Consider the following 19029-nt stretch of genomic DNA (forward strand, 5'->3'; position numbering starts at 1 on the left):
TTGGTGTGAGGTTGCCTTGCTGCGGTCTACTCTCGGTCCAGGCTTAGTCATTAATTTCCTTAATAACTTGGATGATGGAACAGAGAATACACTAAAAACTGTGGGTGACACCATGGGCAGGTTAAAAAATATACTCGAGGACAGGGCTGGAAATCAAAGGGCACCCAGTGACTGGGGAAATGGTCTTGAATCAACATGAGGGAATTAAAAAACTAGGTACAAAGTATTATACTTAGGAAGGTGAAAACAAACACAGGAATTGCTGTCTAGACTAGAGCACAAAATAAAAGGATCATATCGAACCATACACTCGACCTCATTTAAAAAGGCAAATCTCACTTTAGGATGCTTTCAGGGGATTTCATTTCTAAGAAACTAGGGAAAGAAGTTAATTATCCCATGTTCCTCATGGCTGGAAAGCATAGCTGGAATACCTTGTCTGCCTTTGGATACAGACAAATTGGAGACAATCTATACAAAAGCAACAGGAATGGCAAAAGGTTTAGAATATGACATATGAGGAACGGCTGAAGGAAATAAGTAAATTCAGGCCAGGGAAGACACAGCAGGGGATATGTATCTTCCAGTAATTCAAGGGTTGTTGTAACATTGACAACTATCCGTTGTTCATCATGTACACCTGGTAAGGACAAGAACAAATTGGTTCAGCAATTTGGAGCAAGGAGGTTGAGTTTAGATATTAGGAGAACCTTTTCATCTGAAGCTTAATGGAGCACTGAAACAGGGGACCTAGTGAGACCATGAAATTTCCATCATTACACGTTTTTAAAACCAGGTTAAACAAACACATTACAGAAATGGTCTCAGTATATTTTTCTGCCACAGCTAAGGAGGAGGGACTAGATGAGGCTGCTTCAGACTCATATTTCTAATAAATAAGTGCAATTTTGTTTTAATTCTGTTTGTATTTGGAGTTCACATGAGTCATATTTTCGGGTTTCCTCTACAATCAGAAGGCCTAGCAAAGCTGATGAACGCTTCAAACGAGTCACCCCTAATCACTTCACAAAATATACAGTATTTTGAGAGTAACACCAAACATGAGAACCGAAAGACCATCCGAAGAGTTCTCAGTCTCCTCTGTTTTTAAATACTGTTGCAATCTGTCTACTTTTCTGCACAGTTGTGTTTGAAGTCCGTTTTACTTCTTGGCCCTCACGTAACAAAATAACGCTGTTATGTTTGATTTCACAAAGCTCTGGAAGAAAATTTTCCACATACAGTTTATTCGAAGAAAAACATAAGAATAATAAAAGCCCCCAAACAGTAGAAGTGATATCTATACTAGAGTTCTCAAATCACAGTTTAGTTCTGGGTCAGTTTACTTTTGGTTTTGCTTTATTTTATTGTTGTATAAAGCAATATCCACATATGAGAGATTTTAAAAAAAGAAGGTCTCCTTTGAAGTGGTACTTAAAATTCTGGCTCCCAACCATCAGCAGTGACAAAGACTCGCATTACCGGTGGCAAAGAAAGGTTACAGATCTTCCCTCTTGACTTTAGCTGCAGCCAGTGGGACTCGCAGGTGGACTGTGCCTCGGAAAGCCATGCCCACAGCAAAGTTAGAGCATTTCCTGGGAATAGTACAGCTGGGGGCTATATAGCAAGCTGGGTCGAATCCAGATGTATTCTGACAAAAGTTCCTCCTCATTCCCTTAATGCTGTGGCGAGGAATTACCTTACCTGTGCTAAGTCGTCTGGCGTGTTCAGATTTTGTTTGTTTAGCCCACTGTTGGAGTCTGATGCCTGGGTTTGCTAAACTTTTGGACCTGGGTCAGGAGGGCAAATCCTGCGTTAGCTGAATATTGAATCTCGATGGCATTATGCCACTGAGTGGTGCGTTAACCTTGGTGGAGCTACTCAGCAGGGGGAGGCAAGCAAAATCCAGCCTTAAAAAACTATCCTTTCCTTACTGTTCCCCCCATGCTTATTCCACTGAGACTATAGCTGTCTGCCTGTAATAACAGCATCTTACCTCTCGGTTGCAGCTGTGGTTGCAGCATTCATGGCAAAGTGCCTGATCGTACTCTCCTCCAGATACTTCTGCTCCCACTTGGTCATGTCCGCTTCCAGCGCCAGAATCCTTTCCTCCTTTTCCCGCACTAGCTCCATCAGGGCCGGCGCATTGTGCTCAGGGAGGCTGGCTGTCTGGTAGCTGCCCTGCCTCTGGAGGATGGAAACAGTGACAGACATTCACCCCCTGCCAATTGCGAGAGCTGCTGGCCTTTTTTTTCCATGTCTTCTCCAGCACACACAAAGACATGCCCTGTTGCTGCCCCAGCCCAGGGCTCAAAGCTTAAACAGGGCTCCTTGTCTGGGAGTAAATTTCTGAACCAAGAAGCTGAAAGCTACGACCACAGAGAGGTAAAACGGCTTTCGGTTTGTGGTTCACTGAGGTGCACCTCAGTGGCACCACGACACCTAGACCATCGCTTCAAAAGGAGGTCGATGCTATAAATGGATATGGCAACACTTCTAAGTAAGGAAGGGGTGTGTTGTCAAAAATTTCCAGTACTGGACAGTTCTGCCAGCCTTTACTTGCTAGGTAAGGAAAGGCCCATCTGTCTATCGCAGCGAGGTAAGATCAGTCTATCAATCAGAGAAGGGCTATGCAGTCAACGAGAGGCAGAAGGAAAACCCTGGGCTGGGACCTAGTGTTACCACGTTGAGGGAGGCCAGGCAGCCTACCTTTCTAGAGGACTGCAATAGCCAGCACACGCTCCTTGAGACACATGATACTGACAGAAGTAGAGGGATGGCTGTTCATGAGGACGTGCATGGATTTTGTGGGATACCTCAAGCCAAGATATCCTTCTGGGTGGGACTTTGTCCACTTCCAGCACAGCTGGGCAGTGCTTGACACGGACATGTAGCTATTAACAAAGGGTTTATATAAGAAAGCAGAAAAAAGCGACATAACCCAGCTACAGCCCAATGACAGCAGCTGCCAAAATACTACTGAGAAGTCTGTAGCAGTAAATGTTTTTTACGATAAAAAGTGCAAGAGATTTCTTACACTCTGTGGGGTACTATACTGTGTTAAAGGGGAAACCATGTCTCAGGAGCACGTGTTTTTCTGCTGTGCTACACCACAAACGTCTGCTGGCAAAGCCCACCGCTGACACAGCATCAGCACGCTGGAGTTAGGGCTATAGCAGCTACTTCCATGCTCTGAAGCACATTTCTAGCTCCTTCTTCTAGATGCTCATCTTCTGATTATAAAAAAATAGAGATACCAACCAAGAAAGGATTTCAGCCTTTGGCTTTGGTACGGTATTGATGCGTTGGGACAAAATTTTCTGGTATACTCTATTATGGAATAGACCTTTGGAGCAACTGCTGTGACTCCACTCCTGCAAAAACATCAGTTGCACTTCAAACACTGTCAAATCCCCGGCAGGAAGATAGCATTTGGAAAGCTGAACTGCCCCAGGCACCCTGGGACGTCATGGGTGCCTGTCTTCTTAATTTTCAATAAAAGCATTTGCCTACCCTGCACATTCAACATGAAATATGTAAGTTAAGAGGAATTTTTTCTTCTTCTTAGCTCACACAGCAGTGACAGTGCAGATGGGCCTTTTGGAGCTTGATTCGCAATTCTGTGCACAGCACACGAGCCACAGGAGAGACTGATTCGTCATCTCCCTGTGTGCTGTGTCTCTACTGCTGGCTGCAGCAAACTGTCAGAAAAAAACTCTTTTTCTCTGCTGTGACATAATATTTCAGCAGATATGACAGATAACTCAGGGAAGACATCTCTGAAGCAAAAAAAGTTGGTGCATTTTAAAGTAATATTTCATCTCAGAGATTTGTTTTACTGGCTCTTCTAAAATCTAAAGACTCCTCTCATAAAACAGAAAGTATAATAACAGTATATAAAATATAATAATAGTAAAAAAAAATACCCAAAACACTCCCCTCTCAAAACAGATAGAGGAGACACGAAGTCAAAGTATTTTTCTTCTTAATTCTTCCTCAGCAGAACTCATACAGGCATTGGGGAACTACGGCAACCGAAAATGCAGTTGCTAATCACAGTTTCAAAAAAATTAAGCAACCTGTAAGTTACAAAGGAATTTTCTGGCAAATAAGCAGACGCACCCTGAACTCCCAAGTCAGGGACTTATGTGACAGTCCATCCCAGTTACTCAATGCATCAGTTTGTCTCTGTATTGCAGCCCAGAGAACAAAACCTTTTTTAGTTCTGTTTTTACCTTCACTTAATTTTAACTGCATTTTTCTTGAATGTTCTTCCATTGACATAAATGTTAGCAGATTATATCCCCACTTGATGGTTTTGTTTTGTTCTGTGTTTTTGAGTAGACAAGAGAAGGCTGCAGGGCAATTGAGAAGAGCTACTGGAAGGAGACAGAAGTAGCCTGTCCTCCAAGCCCGTGGTGGACAGGACAAGAAAGAAGTCCTTGCTTACACTTAAACTGCTGCGAGATAGAGTCAAGTCAGACAGAAAGGCTTTCCAAATAACAGCAGTGACAGTGATGGACAGGAGAAGACAGCCTGAACCTGTGCAATTGCCACACTGACTGGATTAGGCAAACATCTCTCACGAGCAGTGCTGGGATGAGCTGACCTCGCTCTGGGGCTGCGGGATGGAAAAGGTGATATCTTCAGGTCTCCTCTACCTCTACGATTTTATAATTCTTTGATAATGCCAGTAGTTATTTCTCAGTTGCATCCTGCTGGCAAGATCAGACCCTCTGCTTTTCGGCAACATAAACTCCGTCTAATAGCTACTTTGTTCACCACTAATGACTCATAAATAGGAAACATTATTGCAGCTGATGCATTTCTTGACAGAGATAGGGGTGAGCCCCCCAAGAGTTACAACAGCATCAGGCTTTGCTTATGTTGTTGGTTTTTCCCCAAGTGTTGTTTTCATATAATAGTGCATTTGTTTGCCCGTCTCTGGAGCCAGCACTCATGTGTTCAGCACTCAGTGCTGGCTATACAGTGGGACCTCTACAACCTCCTCATGCTTTCTGTTCCTTTTCACAGATGACTCGACTTTGGGTCTTGGGGATGGTGGAGAACGTGAGAGAACAGGTTGCCTACCCAAAGTAATAAGTGTGCATAAAATATGAGCACTAAAATATACCTCTGAGGACACAAGACTGCCAAAAAAATCAAGGGGACCTAGACAGAAATGCATATCTACTCTTCTAGCCTATTCTGGACTGGATTCAGATTTACATAATTTATTGTCTGAAAATGACAGCCCCAGTTGTCTCCTGATCTATTATGGACAAAGGTTTCTGTGATGCAAGTACAACATCGTCTTTGTCCAGAATGAATACTGCCCGAGTTCTTGCTTCCACCTCATCAGATTTCATCAGACCTTGCCTTTTCAGTAAAACACCAGCCAAAAACTATGGGCTAAATCTCATGCCCACTGGTACTACACCTTTACTTTCCTCCTTCCATAATGAGCTGATGCTACACAATATGTAATTTCTGGAGACAAAGGGGGAAGAATATTGTCTGTCCTCCAGTGATGGAGTGGTGGCAAGGCTCTCCTTGGCCTTTGGGAGTGGAGCCACGACCACTGCCCTGACCCCAGCATCAGGGAAGAGTCAGGCTGCATCCAGCAACGGCACTGTGCCAGTAATGAATAATCCTCGCAAGCTACCATTTAAAGTCAGTAATTAAAAAGGCTTTGCTGAGGAAAGGATTACTCGAAAATCCCAGCAACCTGAACTCTAAAGCGAAGTGACCCCTGATACAGCTGAAAACAACTGTCCTGATTTAGAAACAGACCCTAGGTTGGACCCGGTGGCTGGGCGCGCCAGGGAGCCCGCAGCCCGGCCCTCACCTGCTGCATCCTCAGCGAATCCAGCTCCCGCTCAAGCCGCGTGCGCAGCCGGCGCTCCATCTGCTCCCTCTTCTCACAGGCTGCCTGCAGCTGCGTCAGGGCCTGCTGCAGCTTCTCCACCTTCTCCACGTAGGCCTGCTTCTTGCGGAGCTGCAGATGGCACAAGGGGTCAGCAAGGGAGCAACACAACCTGGACGAATGGGACATGAACCCCCAGCCCCAGAGCACCCAGGACAAAGAGGAACCCATGTGCTGCTTCCATGCACAGTCAGGTGTGAGCACGGCTTTCACCTCTCATTAAGCCAAAATTTCACTGGGGAGGGACAAGTACAAGAGATCACCTGGATGCAGCAGGGAAAGGGCATGGCAGGAACCAGCTGTGGCAGCTCTGCCACGTTTAGAGAAAAAGCAGGCAGAGATCTTTAACACCCCAGGGGTTAACTATCCAAAGAACTGCCTGGCACTTTCTTAACAAGAGCTGTCATGGTGGTGAACGCATTTTTAGCAAACACAAGTGACTGACCTCAGCAAAGAAGCATCCTGGTGGGCATTATCGACCTGCAGTACATGGCATGTTGTTAGGAGCCAAATGGAGTTTCTTTTTTTAAACTCTGCATATCTACTCAACACAGTGTCTCCTGATGGAGAAAGGAGAGCCCCAGGAGAAAGAAGATACCTGCTGGGGATGAACAGGGCAGTGCTAGGTGTGTTCTTCCCTGCTCACAGGCCCAGTCATGCAGATATATAGATCCACTGTCAGCTAAAGCCATGCCCTCTTTATGCATATACTGGGATTATTTAAGGGCCAAACATTACACAATAATTTTGCAATATGGCATTTTATGGCCAAAGATTGCTCAAGTAGCATACCCTAAAAGGACTTTGCAAGTGGACTGTAGGCATTCAGGGTGCTTGGCTGCTATTATCTGGCATTTATTCTTCTGGCCTCCTACCACGCTAACTGAGTGCTAATTGACAAACAGCAAGGTAAAGTGACATGGGCTCCTGACAGGAGCTGACATGCTTTAGGGCCTCCGGGGAGAAGAAGGTGCTGATGCTGGACACGCTCAGAGTCACATGTGCTGGGCACTGAGAGGGGTATCAAAGTCTGCTCTGAGAACTGGCCCCAGGCCAAAAACTACCATGAAGAAGGGGCTTGCTCCTGGGAGGCAACCTGCAGCACCTGGCACCTCACAGGACCGGCCCCAGGGCCAGCTGCACAGCCAGGACTGAACCAGGCACTGTCACCTTTCCCCGGAAGCAGTCCTCTTTCTCAGGAAGCAAGGACATGAACTCAAAAACTCACAGGCTGGACTGCGGCAGCACGATCTGTCAGTTTGCCCCATGGGCTGCAATCTGGCCCCAGGGAAGACTAGGTTTACTTCTTCTCCCCTAGCCTTTTACAGTTATTTTTCTCTTCACACACGTAAACACTTTTAACTTTTTAAAGATATCTGCCCTCTAGTAGAGAAAGTATCAGTGCACAGAAACCAAAGCTGTAACCCCAAGGGGACAAACTGTCTCCTGACTTAAACCTCTACCTCAGAAAGGGAGGGTTAATCAGTTTGAATGCGGGACGATAACGTTTTGCCAAGCTCCGTTCAGACCTCCATCTGAGGCCCAGAGGTTAATAGAGGTGTCCAGTGTCACTACTGTGGTCACTAAGATGCTTCCGTTCTAGGGCTTCTACTCTCCTGTTCCTCATTTACTTGTGCACTTGTTTAAGACCTGGACAACTTTGGAAGCAAAACAGGAGACAGAGAAACACATTAACGCCAGTCAATATTAGCGAACTAGTTGATAAATAAAAGAGGCCTGCATATGTATTATGAGTTGGCTAAGCCAGAGCCAAAAAGATATTCTGGTGCCTACCCCTTATTTAAGTACTTAAATCGCTTTGAAAATAACAGCAATGTACGTTCTAACATAGGAGGCCCCTACATATCTTTGTGGACCTAGGAGAGGTACTGCAAAATTTGCAGCCTCATTCCTGGGCATGTAGAGCAAATAAACCCTGGCTCTGCTTCCTCACTAGCTGCAGTGGGACAACGCAGGCAGTCTCCTCTTCACCGGAGTCCTGTGCTTAGCCTGGGACTCTGGCGTTGCAAAGCAGAAGTTTTCCTTGTATGATGCCAGGTTCACCTAGGTACCTACCCACCCCTTGCAACTATAATAAAATCGCTTTCCTTTAAATTCTTCTTCTGCCATTCTAAATCCATCCATGTCACAGGAGAAGTGAAATACAGGCTTGTTTACAGCACACAGCGAAACAAAGTTTGCCCTAAACACACCTCCACAGCCAGGGCCAATGGACTGCAGCATAACCTCCTTAACCTGCTGCAATCAGAGACATCCTTACGACTCCTGGGGACCTCAACAAAAATTAATGAGATTATAATCCACACCAGTCTGCAGCAGGAGCAAGAAGATCACATTCCTCAGGCGCTCCGCGGGACAGACACATCCATGGCTTCCTAATGACCATGTTGTTTTGCAAGAAGGAGGCTGCCATGCGGATCCTGGCTCAGTGAGCTGAGCTGGGCTCCTAGGCTCACTCCTCAGCAGCAGACCTTGTTTGCTCCCACAGGGTCCTGCGGGAGAGGCCATGCATACCATGCAAGCCAAAATTCAGCTTTGCTATAGCAATTTAAACCCCTGGCCTTACATACTTATGCATGAGTGTACCTCGACTTGTGGGAGTTGAAGCAATGTGTATACATTCCCTGACTTAGTAAACAACTTTGTTCAAAATACACAAAAGTACAGTTCCCACATTCATTAATTTACAGGGAGGTTCTTGGGTCAGAGCTGGCATTTTTATCCTGCCTGTAGATTCATAAGTAAAAAATTCACCCACATATATTTAAAAATCAAAGCACAAAATGTTATAATCGAAATTAATGGGCTTGTCAGTTGAGCAACCATATGTGAGGACGCAAGACTGGAATCAAAAATATCTCACAGATACATAGACTGAAAGAAAACATAGCTGGAAGACATCAGTCCATCTTCCTGCTGCAAGGTGCAACTGACCTACCTAATACTTGGTAGACGTCTGTATTAATCTGTTCGTAAAACCCTTTGGTGTAGGGATTCCACAACCTCACCCAGCAAACTACTCCACTGCTTATTTTCCTTTACTGCCAAAAATTTTTACCCTAATGCCTAATCCGGTGGTCTCTTATGCAATTTCAGCAAATTACTTCTCATTCTATTTCCTGATTATGATCTGCTAGAGCAAGAAACATTTAATGAAACAATTCACATATTCACAGGATCAGCAAACTCATTCGAACGCTGCCCTCGTCCCAGTGATTAGGAAAATAAAGATGAAGAAGAGCTAAGGCCATCAGAGGCCAGTCCAATCCTGACTTTGATCAAGTAAATAAGTCTGTGTAGAGACCAGTGGGTCTCATGGGAAAAAATCTGCACTGAGTACATACCTCCTGTTTGAGTCATAGCATATCTATTAAAAAAATCTATGGAATTGTGTTAAAGATTGTAAGAGATGGAGAATCCGCTATAACCATAAGTAGGTTGTTCCAGTGTTAGTTATTCTTACTCTTTATTTCTGGTTTGATTTGCTTAGCTTCAGCTCCCAAATACTGCATCTCATTATTTCTTCTTATGTTAAATTAAAGAGCAATCTTTAACCTGACCGATAGCAATTCCTGCTTCATATATGTGCATATGGACTGCAGCTCAGGCATCCCCTACCTTTAATTGTTCACAGCAAAGAATATCTTCCAGAACTGAAATAAATTCTACAACTGCTTTCTGAACCCTCTCCAATTATTCAGCTTTCTATCTGAAGCGTGAGCTAGACACACTATTCCAGTAGCAGTCTCCTAAATGACACGTGGTGATAATACCACCTACGTATTTTTGAATTGTATCCTTCTACTAGCAGGCACTCAAGATAATGTAGATTTATACAGTGTGTTATTTTATGTTAATTCAACTTTATAGCTATAGCTTATTTCTCAAGTCTTGCTTTAGGAAGAATTTAATTACATTCTGGTGGTAGAAGAAATCCATGGGGGTTTATAAAGCTGTGCATGACGTAGAACTCTGTTAATAATAATACAAATTTTCATTTGAGTGCTTCTTTTCTTTTTGCTTCAATATATTCCAATTATAGTAAGAATCCCTGATTTAAGATGACAGTTCAAAACTCCGGTAATGTGTCAAACTGAGTTGCAAAAACTACAGGCCCATTGTACACTGCTGAAAAGTGCTCCGATTTAATAACAAGAAACAGACCAAAGGAAAAGGGAGCACCAGAGCTTGGATACACGCAGGCAGCCATGGCTTAACCACTACCCGTGCATCCCCAGAGCTGCAGGAGCCTTCCTTAAACTCTTAAACTGCAACAGTCGGGAGGAAATTCAACTCCCTCTAGAATGAAAAACAGTTAAACACTATCAGGTTAATATGGGTTTGCTCAGTTGCATCGCCTTCACACGCTGGCATGCATGCCTTGAGCATTTAACCAGCCATGGGCAGGAGGCTACCACCTCTGTAACACCTAAAATGCCCTAGACAGGTTACCAGCTCTCTAGCAGAGATGGTGGAGGGGAACATTTGCTTATTCCTCAGCTCCTCCAGTTCACAGTCTGGGATCCCAGCTCCAACCCCTGGCAAAGGCGCTTTTATGTTAGTTTACTAGACAACGAACTGGAAACGTGAGAGCTCTTTGCCAAGTGAATGTGAGATAGAGCCCCAAGGCTGCAAACATATTTAACATAGTCCAGCAAGCACGGGATAGCTTCTTACACCACCTGCCTGGAAATCTGCATTTACGCTTCTGCCACCTTCACCAGTGTGTAATGAGCAAGCTGATGTTACCTGCCAAAATCACACTGAAAGTCTGTGGAGCAGCCAGGAGCTAAAATTACTACTTTCAATCCCCCGCGTGATGTTGTGACTGTAGGAGCAGGTTTTGCCACTTAAAACATTCCTTTATTCAGCCACCTTGTAATGAAATGCAAATAGAAAACCTCTGGTTGCCTTCAAGGCAAACAGTATCAAGTCAATAATATACAGATTAAAAGTACGTTAGCTCCTGTGGCTACTCCTAAGGGACTGCCCTAAATACACTTGGATGGTAAGCAGACTTCAGTTTAACTAACAAAGGAGCAGTTAAACTTAATGTGATCCTCTTCTTGCTGCTGAATGTATGTACACCACAGGGTAAGGAGTTTTTAAGGAAGTATTTCTAAACATGAAGTCAAAATTGTCTAATAGGAAGGAATAAAATAGCAATCACTTTCAGCCCTTTCACACAGTACCTTAAATCTTCCAGACTTTGGGTAACCATTAAGTACTGGGGTCTGTCATGCTAGACACCCTGATAAAAAACATTCAAACATCACCGAGGTCACTTCACTCTTCATCTTTCCAAGACAAGACAAAGAGAGAAAATGAACTCTACTTAGTTACTTGCAGGTACTTCAGAAAAGACCTTCCCAGGCTACTCCTAGAGCCACGACATCAAAAGACCTCTGCTCTCACCTGGCTCTTGCAGACTGATCCCCAGGACAGCCCTGGGGAGAGGGCAGGAGGCAAATGAGGCACCAAAGGGGACAGACTTGCCCAAGATCATGCTGGCAGTGTGTGCCACAGCACCTCTACCCAAGCCCCCTTTCTATTTGTCAGAGGGCCAGAGACTTTAGGATCAAAAAGGCCTATTATGGCAGTCTTGACTGACCTATCATGGCACATAGATTTTCAGATAGTCGTTTCTGCATTAAACCTACACTTTCTGCCTGAAGGTCCTTGAGATTTAGAGACCTCCAATAATGGAGAATCAGCAACATCACTCAGTAGGCTGCAGTTATACTTACAGCTAAAACTGAGCATTATTTCCATTCTGAAGTTGTCCAGCTTCACCCTCCAGCTACTAGATGCTGTTGGCCATTTGTTTGTTAGTTTGATGAGCCCTCTGTGCCTGGGACTTCTTTCCCCACCTGAACGTTTATTTTCTTTGATCAGACTCATAGCATCATTGTCTAAAGAGCTCTTAGGGGTTTTGCAGAGACGGCACTTCTTGGGTCTCATAGTAAGATAGTTTTTTTCAACTCTCAAATAAATATTGTAGTTCTTTGTAGCTCTAAATCCTGGAACTTTTATTTCCAGCCAGATCAGCCAGTTCTTTTAAGACCCCTGTTTAGATGCAGTCACCAAGCCCTGCACTGCTGTGTTGCTATGCACATCTCAAAAGCCTCCCGGCATTCGCTGAGGAGAAATGAGAGGTACCAACATCACATGTTTTTATTGGAGTACCTGTCCAGAGTCAGTGAGTAGTCAGCTCTTTCTGTGATAGTACCGTTAAGTCCTACAACTACATCAGCCATCAGCTAGTAGAGTTTGGTCATCTTCCTGGTTACATGTTAAAGGTTCTGCTCTGAAAGCACCTATGCTTGTGGTCGCTTTTGCTTGCTTGTTTGGCTCAGTACTGAATAACTTACGTGTTTTATGTCTGGGAGGGCTTCTGCAAGGGGAGCAGGAGAGAACTGCTACACCATGGCTGGAAGAGATTCAAGACTTGGATGGAGAGAGCCATCACTTGCCTTAGAGAAGAGGAATGATACCCATGTCTCACCTCCTCTTCCAGTTTGATGACCTTGGCTTGAGCGTTGTTTAGGGCCTGGTCCAGGATTTCGATGTGCCTCCGCTGATCTTCGTTAGCAGAGCGCATGGCAGCCAACTCCATCTCTAACTTCTCCTTCTCCTTCAAATGCTCTTTGTCTGGAATAAAGACAAGAACAAGAGCTGCTCTTTGAGAATAGCTCATAGCCTCTGCGTCACATGCCAGAGGTAAGCTGGCACCTCCCTAGAATAGCACAAACTGTGCAAAACAGTGGCAAACGCAGCCACTTACAACACAGCACTTGGGATCTAATAGTGCTCAGATTCAAGGTACTCAGTTTCAAGTGCTCAGTTTCTATTGCCAGAGCTTGCTGTCTCATTGCCCAACTTTACGTGAGGGCCAGTGGCAGAGGCAAGTGGTAGCTCAGGTGGTATCTGTAGTGTCAGAGTGTGTGGATCCAAGCAGGGTCTTACAACCGTCTCTACTGTTGAACTTCTAGCACATTCCTCAGCAAAATTTTGGCTTATGCCAGCCACCCCTTTCCCAGAAAATGTGCAGGCCCTGCCTGAGGACAGCATGCATCAAGGATTGCTTATAGTCGTCAATTTGGATGTTGCTATTCTGTTTTAACGGACAAGAAACCTTGGTCATGTGGAGGCAGACAATACCATGACCAGTTCATTTTATTTACAAGGATAAGGGTATCTCCGGAGATCATGGGGTACAGAACATGAGAAAAAGAGTCAAATATTAAACACAAATCTGTGCTGCATAGCTTGAACGTTGAAGAAAGGGAAAGCAATAAGGAAAAAATAAGATAGTGGAAATGATGAGCCTGGTGTGCTGGGGGCTGGATAAAACCTTGAGTTATGCAGAATGTGAGAGGAAAAGACATCCAGGTCTTCCATGTGGGAGAACCTGCCCAGGGCAGGGAAACGGTGTGCCACTGTATCGCCAAGAAACAGCTGCATCTGACCGCCAAGAGGTAAAAAGGCTTCTTGCAAATTTTTGAGGAACACATTGACTTCTGAGTGCTTTGTGCGGGAGCTAATGAAAGTGCCTTGCAGAGGAGCCCATCAGATCCTTTCCATGTGGCCTCCCTGAGCTCTGTATCTCTATTCAGTTACTTGAGGGGACAGTCATCCTCCACAAATGGGCTTCCTCTGGCCATACAGCCTCAGGGGGCCATGGGAGGCACTTGCAGAGCTCTGTTAGGACAAGGAACATACTCTGTAACCCTGCCGGGAACCTGGTCAACGTTCCAGTCCAACAAGATCTCAAGGTCCTTCCAGCAACTCAATGACCTGCGCTCCTCTCCTATTAAGCAACTTAATATGCCAAGAGCAAGTGATCTCCTCCTTCATGACAGTCATACCTAAGGCTGCCAATGCAATCAGCCACAACAGCCCATGTCACGCAGCGTCCACAGAACAGCATCCCGCCTCAGACCTTGGTGCAACCCTCTACCTTGCTAGTTCCAGTTTCACCATTGCAGCTGACTAAAATATACAGATACCTTCTGCGCTGGAAAACCTTCCCTTTTGGGGTAAGATGTAAAACTGTGTTAAAACCTGGCTAATTTCAGTCGGCTTTGCTCACACATTTTCCATCAGCAACAAATCACAGGCCCATCATTAACCTTGCTGGCAAGCTGCCTGTTGAAAGGGTCAGCCCCATCTACATCTCCCTTGACAGTGCTGAGAAATCATTTCAGGGAATACAAGCATCACTGGCAGATCACTGGGTCCCCGCCACCTGACTGCAAACAGTTAAAGATTAGAAGGACAGGAGATGGAGGCTTCGTTCAGTGAAATCTGAGATCTCAAAATCTGGCCTTCATTCTGAATCATAACAAAAATAGAGCATTTGGAAAGCCTCCAGGAAGGAAAAATTTCTCCAAAAATTAATTTGGTGCCAATTAAACATTGTTTTGATTTTGACTTTTTAAATATAGCAATACAGAATATATTATTTTTTAACTGAAGTAAAAAGCTGCTCCAAAAACATCAAAATGTGGAAAATCTGCCCCAGACATCCAGACTGTCCCACCTGAGTGCGAATACTCAAGCTAGAAGCCCCAGCATCCCATTTCTCTCTGAAGTCACCGAGGAGGGACAGGAAAATTCACAGGGCCAGCGCTAGCCCATTCAGACCTGAGCTGCCCTCTAAAAAAGACCTTATTCTTTCTTAACTACAGGTGGGATGAGAACAGTGTTAATTTACACACTACTGGTAGGTGTCTACGTGAAGTGAGATGAATACAAGATGAGCCATGTGGAACAAGAAATATGTGGTCAAAGCGAAGCCAAATCCACCCATAGTTCCATTTTATCCTAAAAGAAGGAACTCAGCACCACTCAAAAAATAGATCCTAGCAAAAATGCCTGTATACTGGCCTCTGCAAAGTCTGCGAGCAAAACACACCGCTTCCTATGCTTTCCACGCCATTAACTGGCACTATGAGACATCTCAATATGACATAGCCTTAATTTTCCCACACCAGCAAGGAATTTTAAATTGGATATGTAAGCTCCTTCCTTCAAAGTAAATACATTTACTTCAATCAGATTCACCAGAAGAAGTGTTAGTATATATTGCAGAAAAGTGTAAATCCAGACAAATTATCAAGCAGCTAATTTCATTAGCGGGCGAGGGAGAGGAAAGATGAATGCTATTTCAGTCTTCTGGCATTAAATTGTCATGTGCTGGGACCACCCTTGCTGCACTCTGGATTTGAAACTTACGTTACATGAGGACAGTGGACTTAGGACCTTCAGAACTCGAAGCACTCCGCTTGCCCTGCTGCGCTAAGTTTTATATTCCCCCTTATAAAGAAGGGCAAGGTTATGCTGTTCACAGAATGACTGCTGAATGCACTGGAAAGCTAGCAAGGATAATTTACTTAACAGTGCACAACATTTCTCCACATCAGCTTTTCACTGAAAAACGCTGGAGGTACGTTTTATAAGCACCTTCTGGTATTGCATTAATCTTTAGTAAAGAAGGACTTTGTTGAATATACCTTAAATTCTCTTCGAGTACGTACAGGTATTCCTAAAGTCCAAAAATAATGCTTTACTGTGCTACACCACGCATATCCTTTATGAAGGAAGTTACGTCTACCTGTGCATGTGTTTATTACCTAGTAGTCTCCATCTAACAAATATTTCTGTTGTTCTCACGGGTCAATTGCCACATCCCATCAAGGAATTGTTCCCAAAAGGCTTTTCTTCTGTGGCTTCCAGTTGTAACCCTACAGCCTCCCAGCCACTGCCTCTGATTGTTGTACTTTAATGCACTGAGAACATTACACCTATATTCTGTGTCTGTGGGTAAAATAATGAGGAGATAAAGCAAAGAGTCTGCTAAGGCACTTCCCAACCAAGCATTCTGAGCTGTCAAGCTGAGTAGTTCCACCAAAAATAGACCAGGCTCGATCCTGCTTTGAAGCAGAAATATTAGACGGAAAGATGCATTCAATCTATGCCATTCCTTCCCTGCCATCAGATATGACCCCAGTTTTTCACATGGATCACACACTTAAAGAAAGCTTTTAATCAGATCAGTCTTGAAAGAAAAATGAGAAACATGTTTTCAGTAGTGTACCATTTCCCTATATTAGTTGAATGTATGTTCTCAAAGCCACCTATAACTACATTGTATCTAAGTATCAACTCATTTGACTAATTTATAGACCATATCAATGCATCCTAAATTTTCTCCTTATTGTGATATCACAGAGTGGTAACACTGACCTCCTTTAAAGACAGTCCTGATTCCTACAGAACTATCACTGCTAGCAGAATGAAATTACATCAAACGGCGGCAGCGAGAGCAGAATTTGGCTCCAGGAAGTTCTGCTGAAACAAGAATCACTTTCATACTACGTTCCTTGAGGGGTTTCCAACTATTTCTCTTATGCAGGTTTGTATTTCTAGATTATTGCTCCTTACTTACAGCTGCTAATTCCAAAGAGGCTCTCCAGTGACCTTGCCTTTCTTAAGCAAAAACTGTGGGACGTATTTAGCCTCTCGTCAGCCTTGTAACTCCTGACACGGCAATTGTGCTGATGAGCTCTGCTGTCAGCCATGTACAGACATGGGCGTATGCTGCTGCAGCTGTTGCTGGCCTCCTGTCGGGCCGGCTAATTCACCAGCATGCGTGCTGGGTAACAAGAGCCACCTTTTCTGCTCATTCAGCTTGAGCCGTGACTTGGCCAACTCAAGGGGCATGACCTTTAAATGGTGTCGGGGTGACAAGCTACAGGGCTGAAGGGCGAGATGCAGCCTGTGACACTACCCTGAATGTCAGAGACTGACAGACAAATACAGAAGGATGGGCAAAACCTGAAATGCAACACAGTCTTTTTGCCGGCTCCAAAGATCTTTCAAATGCCATTTTCCACCTCATGAAACATCTGAATAAATAGATCTCATTCATTCAACTCCACCTCCTAGAACGAGGTTTTTAATAGATTCTTCACACCTTAAACAGGGCCAAGTTGCCAGGTCCAAAGCGGGGAGCTTCCCTCCAGAGAGCCGGAGCACGGTTAGCAGGAAAGCGAACACCCCTCCGGCCGAAGCCCAGTTGCGCTTCCCCCTCTGACACTGCAGAGCTGGAGGACGACTAGGTTAGGCTAAGGCAGGCCTGAAGGAGCAAAGCAGAACTGGGTAATCAAGCATTTCTTTTTGTCTTCATTGTCAAAAAAAAAAAAAAAAAGAAGAAGAAGATACAAACGGGCGCCTAAAGTTTAGCAGACAAAGTCCATGAAAGGAGGCTCCCTTGAGTGGATGGGCTAAACAAAGAAACCCATTCAGAAAAGAGATCCTTTTGGAAAAGCAGTAGTAAAATCTCAGTGGGTCAGAGCACTGCTCCTTTTTAGCTCATTCCTGCTTCCAAGATGGGAAGATTAAGCTTCTATTCACATTCATTCCTGGACACCTCTGCCAAGAGTAATTCCCAGAGTAGCTCGCTCAGTCCGGGTTGTTGCATACCCATAAGGAATGCAGCTGCACGTGTACAGCCGCGGCTTCCGCTTTTCAGAAAATCAGATACTACAGGTCTCTCAGCACAATTCACAAGGAGCAGCTGCATTAACCCCTGCGTCCTGGCCAAACGCCAGCAGAGCTCATTACAGTTTACCACCCTACGTTCCTCCGGCAGTTTCAGTTACAAATGGCATGTTCCTGACAAAGCTCTTCAGAGTTCTTGCCATCAAGACTGAGGAAAGGCTGAGAAACTTAAGGACTTCATGCTCTGCAAAGATGAGGTCCCTGTTTCAGTTTTTCTCAGATGGTGATTAACAAGAATTTCTTGCTGGAACTAACAATTATGATGAATTTTACTGTACTTAAATATTAGAAGACAGCACCTGCAAAGGAGATGGACACCTACATATTTCTCAACAGGTATTAGCTCCAACAACAGCATATTTAATCCCAGACCTTTTAGGCAGCTGCTTAGCTTTGTACCTGTGCAATACTTTTAGAATTATCAACTGCAAAAAATGAGAACTGAATCCAAATTAGGATCACAGTAGTTCACCAGACTTGTGCGTACCTCCTGAGGAAAGCTAGTCAGAGCAAGAGTTACTACTGCTTTGACAACAATTGCTATGGTCAAATTTTGCACTGGCCATACCACAGCAAATCCAGTGATCACAAATGAGCAGAATCTGGCTGGCAATTATTTTCTGAACAAGTGAAAGGGTAATCTCCTGGCTACTGACCTAAAAAGGGATTCAGAAAGGTCTGACGATCTCTCTTCCTTCGTCACTGAGGAAGCCACCAAATCTCCTCTGGAGTGTAATAGGTTTCCTTACCCTATGGAAGTACTGTGGGGAGCTTAAACGTGTTCTGTTCGGATTTGCAGCGTAGGCACTTCCATCTGCATTTCACAAAGTACAAGTCGGGGGAGATTTGACCTTCATATGCTGAAAACTGAAAATGAATTTCCCACTCCTGCCCCTTTTCAAGGGCTGGGATAAGTCATGCAGAACAAACATATTTTTCTATATAGCACTGTTTCTTCGGCTCCCTGTTTCATTCCTTACACACGCCCTCAGCTCCGGAAGCAAGGAGGGGGGGGACGCACTTCTCCCCAAACCTGCCTTCTCTGTGTGCGTAACTCACTTCTAGGAAGTGAGAGATCAAGGATCCCTGAAACTTATGCCTCTGATTATTTTCTGTCTTAAATATCACGTCTCTTAGCCTGCCCAAAACACCACTCTCAAAAACATCTATTGTGAGCATTTTCGTTGGCCATATTCCTAAGATGGGATCTCTCTTTGCCTGAGATTTGGGGGATGGAGATATATAGAAACACACGATACAGCATACCTACTGCACAGCTGACATTCCCAAGGAGCACGAGGCTCTACCCTTGCACTGCAAGGATGTCTGTGCATCCCCAGAAAAGGGCGCAGACCGTGTCCAACACCCGGCATGCAAACGTTGCAGTAATCTGGATGATTGGAGTCATAGACTCCAACCCGCCCATGACTGCTGAAAAAAAAGCAGCCTGGCTGAACCCCTGCTCTGACAGAGTGGTAGCATGTCCAAAAATCCCAGAAAAATACACAAAATTATCA

General features: G+C 44.5%; 1 protein-coding gene across 5 annotated transcripts in view; it reads right to left on the reverse strand.

Annotated features, from left to right (window-relative positions):
* Positions 1 to 19029, reverse strand: part of AMOTL1 (angiomotin like 1) — a 96597-nt gene that overhangs the window by 7455 nt on the left and 70113 nt on the right. For all 5 annotated transcript variants that reach the window (XM_068930442.1, XM_068930445.1, XM_068930444.1 and 2 more), the window contains 3 exons: positions 12453 to 12598; positions 5849 to 5998; positions 1997 to 2187 (listed from right to left, as the gene is read on the reverse strand). In XM_068930442.1, coding sequence (XP_068786543.1) covers positions 1997 to 2187; positions 5849 to 5998; positions 12453 to 12598 — 487 coding nt within the window. The remainder of the gene's footprint in view (positions 1 to 1996; positions 2188 to 5848; positions 5999 to 12452; positions 12599 to 19029) is intronic.

The sequence above is a fragment of the Struthio camelus genome, chromosome 1 (genome assembly GCF_040807025.1).
Source record: "Struthio camelus isolate bStrCam1 chromosome 1, bStrCam1.hap1, whole genome shotgun sequence".
NCBI classification, from domain to species: Eukaryota; Metazoa; Chordata; class Aves; order Struthioniformes; family Struthionidae; genus Struthio; species Struthio camelus.